Source organism: Phaethon aethereus (assembly GCF_964289735.1).
Source record: "Phaethon aethereus genome assembly, chromosome: 11".
Taxonomy (NCBI): domain Eukaryota; kingdom Metazoa; phylum Chordata; class Aves; order Phaethontiformes; family Phaethontidae; genus Phaethon; species Phaethon aethereus.
This window is the reverse complement of record NC_138587.1, coordinates 18,868,562-18,874,561: the sequence shown is the minus strand read 5'-3', so window position 1 is coordinate 18,874,561 and position 6,000 is coordinate 18,868,562. Positions and strand designations below refer to the sequence as shown.

The following is a 6,000-nucleotide window of genomic DNA, read 5'->3' as shown; positions in this document are numbered from 1 at the left end:
CTAGAAACCTGATGTCAACTATGCAGAAATCCCCTTCTGCGCTTTCTGATAGTATAATACACTTTTTTTTTTAAATAGTGCATCTGAAGATTATACTACAAGGCTTAGCTGGACTTTTTAGGAAACTGCTGGTCTGTAAGGTTGAGAGCCAGGTATCATAAGGCTGCACAATTAAAGGGAATTGCAGTCTTTCTCATGAATGAAAAATCCAGTGGCTTTTCCCTAAAATAGTAGTACTTCTTGAGGCGGAGGCAGGAGGTGGAATAAGTTTAAAAAAAATTTTTTTAAACAAATCTGCTGACTAAATTTAAATTAATTTTAAATCCCAGCCCAACTGGCTGCTCAGTGTCTCTTTTGCATATACCAACAGAATAATAGTGATGCCTCTGTCTGCCTGTATAACTAATCCTCTCTGAAGGCTTGGCCATATGTGACACTTATGTGGATATGAGCAGTTGTTAATGTTGATGGCTACAGCTCAAGATGGACGGTAATTTTCCCTTGCTGTGGTGGTGTAGTTGTTCCTGGAGGGAGCTGACACAGGCAGGTGTCACTGAAACTGAGGATCTTACACAGAGCTGGAAGTTAAGGAGAGGTGTCAGCTCCATAAGTCCTCAGCCGGGTTTCTCAGACCGGTGGCTGAGTATGAGCATATAATTGATTCCCCCCCCCACCCCCGGACAAACTGAAGGAGGGGAAAAAATAATTAAAAAAATCAGTTTTGGTGTTTCACGGCATTTTGTTAAATTAATGACTTGTGTAGAAATAAATAATTTTTGCTGAAAGTACTTCAGAAGATTTATGGGTAACTTTGGACAACCTGAATAAACCTTTGGCATATGAAACGGTTGACTGAAAAAGGAAGAGAAAAAAGCCCAACCCAAAACCCCACTCAGCTCTGTCTGTCACTCGTTATCTTTACCCTGGCAGTCCCACTGAAGGCTTTGCTTTCCCTCCTTCGGCAGAAAGGCGGGTTTGCAGATGGCTTCACCCACCGCCTTCCCTGGGTGTCCCCTCCGCCCCAGCCAGGCTCCCAGGGGAGAAGAGACAGCGTTACCTCTCCCGGAGTGTGGGAAATAGCATAAGTTGTGCTGGAAAAGATTTGGCGTGCGTAATTAAATCTTGTTTTCATCCACAGCCTCGCATGTTATTAACCGGCATGAATTTTTGCCTGTGTGAGTAACACGCGTCTGTCTGCCAGTGCCTCTGGCTCCTTTCGCCCCCCCACCCCTCACAAGCTCCGTTCTGCCGGTTGTCTCGGGCATCTTTTTGCTTTGATCTTTCTGCCCAGCTTTCACTGGTTTTGGGCCATGCTGTATAATTCAGAGTCCTCCGTGGCCTTGCTTCTTAGCTGGGTTTCTTTGCTCCTTGATCTCCAGGAGAGCTTCTTCCGTGGTTTTGTGGGTGGGTGGGGGAAGCGTGCGTGGGCTGCCTGGGGGATGTCTCTTTGCACGAGGAGCGAAATCGCTCCGTGAACCTCAGCCAAGTGCAAAACCCCCGAGCTGGCCTGCTCCCTCCTGCCATCGCATGGCCTTCCCTTCTGCTCTTCGTGCTCCATCGTTCGTTGCTTTCCCGGGTCAGATGGGAGATTTGACATTTGCGTGGCCAAATCGTGACTCAGCATGACTCCAGCTGGAGTCAGGAAATCTCGTTAAAAGAAGGGGAGTTACCGAGTTCTGGGGATTTAGAAGAGGGTTTTTTGTTGTTGTAACTTGGTGTTACTGCTCTAAGTGGAAATCTGTGTGGTTGGGTATATCGGAGGGTGTGGTGCATGCTGGAAGGACCGGCAGCGAGCTCCCTTGCTGTACGGCGATGAGGATGAAGGCGATGCCACATGGCAGCTCCTGGCCCGTCCCGCTGCCCCAGGAGGCAGCTCTGCCCGTGGTGGATGGAGTCAGTGCCCGGCTCAGGCTGGCCTTAGCTGAAGGTGCAAAGTACCTGAGCCCTCGGGCACGCGATGTCGTCTGCTTGGCTCCTGGCTCTGCCCAGGTCTCTCCTGTTGTGCCGCAGCAATAATCCATTCCAGCAGAAGGACGGGCACCGCTGGTGCTGCTGTGGCTCTGTTTGCTCTCTGCCACAGAGCCCTGCTGAAGCAGCAAGCTGTCTGCTGTACCCCACAGCACTTCGACCTCGTTCATCGCTCTGGGTTTAAATGATTACTTACTGCAACTCTTTATATGAGAAGGAAAGATAAAACAAACCCCATGCCTTGCAATTTTGCATGTACCTGTTTCTTCCTTTTCTCTCTCTGGTGCCATGTGCATAAATTTTGAAGTCTTGAAGTTTATAACCTGCCCCAGCCGTAATTCTCAAAGCCGCATGTTCTTGGTATTCCGCCTGCACCCGGTGCTGCAGCAGAGAGCGGTTAACTTAGCTGAGGGCACCGATTTCCGCCCTCTCCCTTCAATCGCCTTGCTTGCCTGCGACATATCGTGGCTCTGACTCTTTCTTTCTTTCTCTCTCTCTCTCTGTCTCTCCATCTCTTGCAGTATGCAGTACTGGGCCAGGAGGCTGGAGCAGGAGATTGATGGAGTGATGAGGATATTTGGTGGAGTCCAGCAGCTCAGAGGGGTAAGCTGTCTGTCTTTTACCTGCACTGCCTTCCTTGTGGCAATGAATGTTCTCATCTGCAGAAATCACCTGTGTGAGCACTTGCAATAAGCCACCCTCTGGGCTCACTCCGCGTCCAGGGTCATGGCTGGCTGTGCTTCTGGTTGCTGGTCAATTTGAGGCATTTATCGAGTGTGTGGGAGTGAGTGTGTTTTGTACTTGTCTGTCTCTCGGGGTGCATGTCACTGCTATCTGAGTATGTACCTGTGTTGGTTTGTTGGGTTTTTTTCTATATGACACACTAAATGCATCTTAAGTCCAACTAACCTTTCCTCCAGGGACTGAAGGTAGTTTAATTTGTGTTTTAATTTTAAACTTCTGTTGACAAAGGAGGAAATGTTCAAAGGATAATTTGACTAGCCGTTGGAAGCTCTCTGTTTTTAAATGTGCATTGCGGGTAAAACTGTCATTCTTGCCTGGCTCCTGTTTCCAAGTGCCACAAAGCAAAACCCTGTTACTGATGCTGGCATCTGCCTCCGGCTCCCTGACGTAGCACCGGGGCCCGGGTTCGGCAAGGCTGCAGAAGCCAGACCTCCTCTTTTCCTGGCAGCAGTGCTCTGGGCTGGGTTGGGGCAGCTACGGAACGGCTTCATCATGGTTTACTGGGTTTGTGGATCAAAGGATCTTTAAGACCTTCCCTGTTTCCTCTTCCAGTAAGACCCTGTTTCCCCTTCCCAACACTGTTGTGCTGACCAGCTGTTTTGAAATGGAATAATTTGAAATTAGGGTTATGGTGTTAATATAAAGAAAATAGGTTTCTCTAGTGTGATAAATATGTTGCCCCAGAAAAAAGCATGGGGTGTATTTGTGTTTTCTCATGGCAGTGGCATGTTCTTCTCATGTGCCAATGATTTATGGGCCTTTTTCTGTCTGTTACACTAGTGACTGTACTGGCTTCAACAGAGCTGTTCATGTTTTATACTGTTGGTTGTAATCCGTTGTCTAAATGCAGAAGTTGCACTATTTTCTTTTAAATACATTTTAAAACAAGTTTAACTGAGGGCTTGCAAAACTCTTCATAGTTCATCCATTCATTCATGTTCATATCAGAGCTCTAGAATGGTGTATCTGGACTTTGCGTGCATTCATTTCAACTGAACTTCAGCTGGATTGATATAAACTTCACGTGCAGCATGAAAAGTACATACTGCTTTCGTTCTAACAATATTTTTGATTGTATCCATGCATTTGTGCAATGCAGTTTTGCATGTTGGCAGGGTCTTAGAGCCAGGGATGCAAGTTTTCCAGGCAATACATAGGCATAGCAGCCAGCAGACTCTTTAGCAAAGCACATATTAAAAAAAAAAGGAGAGGGGGGGCGCAGAAATAAAAGACTGCTACTACATTTTGTACCTGTCCTCTCTTACAATTTATTCTTATTAGCATTGATTTTGCTCCTTTGCATGTTAAATAGGTATATCATGTAATTTTTTTAATGCCATAATTAAATAGAAATTATACCTCCAATTTGCCAGCACTTGACTCCTATTGGCCAGTCAGTCAATTACAGGTAAGAGAGCTTCCTACTTCTGTTTAATTCTTCTGATAGAACATAGTGCATCACTTTAATGGATTAATATCAGGTAAACTGACTACAGAGGGACTGAAGGGGTTTTTTGAAATCTGTTTTGGAACCTTCTTGTGAAGGGAGGGAGCTGTGCATGATTATTGTATCTGTTGAATGCATAAACCACCTGAAGCCAAGAAATGAGCTACTGAAAATTCCAACATACGGCTGCTAAAACACCAGCAAGGACTAGTAGAGGCTGTCTGTGGGTCTCAAGGGGGGAACTAGGATGCAGAGTTCAGGTTTGATTCATGAATGTAATACCAAGTGAATGACACTTAAAGGCCACATCACTTGCTGGTGCAAACTAGCATAGTTTTACTGACGTGAAACAGCACAGAGTACTTCATCCTGAAGAACTCGGAGCTGTACTCGCAGGGAGTCCTCTTACCCACCACTTGACCACAGGTTCATCTGGGCTGCAGTATGGGAGCTGATTAATGACGTAAAGTAGTACTGTAACCCACTTTGAGACATGGATTAGAAAAAAATAAACCATGTTCAGCTGCACCCTCAGTGGAAATTTAGAGGGTGCCAGCTGATTCTTAAGGTAGAGACTTGGTCCATGCTTCCCTTCTTGTAAAGAGCACTACCTGGGCATGACCTGGACTTTCTAGCTCACCTAGCTCCATCATCATGCTGGCTTGCAACTCGGATGCAGGTGTTGGAGTCCAGTACCAACCCGCGGAGCGGCAGTGCGTCCTGACACAGAGCAAGCAGGCTCAGGGGAGGAGGGAGAGCTGCTGCCTGAGAATCAGCGGGAGCTGAAACATCATCTAGATGGAAGCGAATCCCACCCACTGGGATTTCTCAGGAAGGTTTATTATTAAGCAGGTGTAAGTCCATGTGGAGCAGGAAGGATAAAGAAAAATGGGGCAAGTAGAATCTGTTTTTTTGCTAAAACTTGCTGATCTTCTTTGGGGTTGCCATGTTAGCCTGGGACATTCAAAGTGTCTGCAGAGGGTGGGCTTCTGGTACATGGTGCATAGCAAGTGATATTAGAAATAGGGGAAAAAGCACGCTGGTGTTACTGAAGACAAAACTGGCCTTTCTGAATTCGGTGGGGTCTGCCATGCAGCTGGTGGGTCCCACTGCCAGCTCCCATGGCTCTATGAAGCCTGTAAGCACTGAGGGTGGTGCCGTGCCAGAAATGGGTCTTCCCTTCTCAGTCCAGACCTGACTATCAAAGTGACAGACCAGTAAATAGTAATAAAAATAGCCTCCTCCAAGGTTTGTGAGGTTTACTTTTTTTTTTTCCTTGGGTTGCTATGAAAAGATGTGGACCTCTTCCTTGATTATTGACTGAAATCATATAACTGTTGTGGCACATGAGGCATGAAATTTATTGTCAGAAAGATGGTGTCCAGGAACAGAATGGTGCTGAATATTTTATCTTGTTGGAGTGCTGCCCACCCAAGAATGATTTTTATTTTAACTCATCAGTCATTTCCTAGAGTTGGGATACTAAGCGTCAAATGCCCCTGCTTCCCTCCTCTCCTGCAGGTTAAACAGGCAGTCATCTTGTATGCTTCCCCTGGGAAGATTATCCAGGTTTACACCATTCGGATGCTTCTTTGCTCAAGTGGAGCGTTTTTCTATAGCAATTAGAGGACGGTGAGAAGCTCTGAGATACAAAGGGGTGTCACGCCAGGGACTCGCCTTTCAGCTGTGAGACACCACCTCATTTCTCTCCTCAAGTCCAGACCTTGAAACCACTGAAATGCAAATGTCCCTGTCGGTCAGACTGGCTGTGGTGGGGCTACACGTATATCTGAGGGCTGTGGGCTTGGGGCTGTAGGGAGGACCATGCCCTGTGAAGTTGG

General features: G+C 46.6%; 1 protein-coding gene across 1 annotated transcript in view; it reads left to right on the top strand.

The window, feature by feature from the left end:
• Nucleotides 1–2,489: 2,489 nt before the first annotated feature.
• The window catches only part of CACNA2D2 (calcium voltage-gated channel auxiliary subunit alpha2delta 2), a 199,115-nt gene continuing 195,604 nt past the window's right edge, over nucleotides 2,490–6,000 (top strand). Inside the window, exon 1 of the mRNA XM_082004631.1 lies at nucleotides 2,490–2,571. Within this exon, the coding sequence (XP_081860757.1) occupies nucleotides 2,491–2,571 (81 nt within the window). The 5' untranslated portion in view covers nucleotide 2,490. The remainder of the gene's footprint in view (nucleotides 2,572–6,000) is intronic.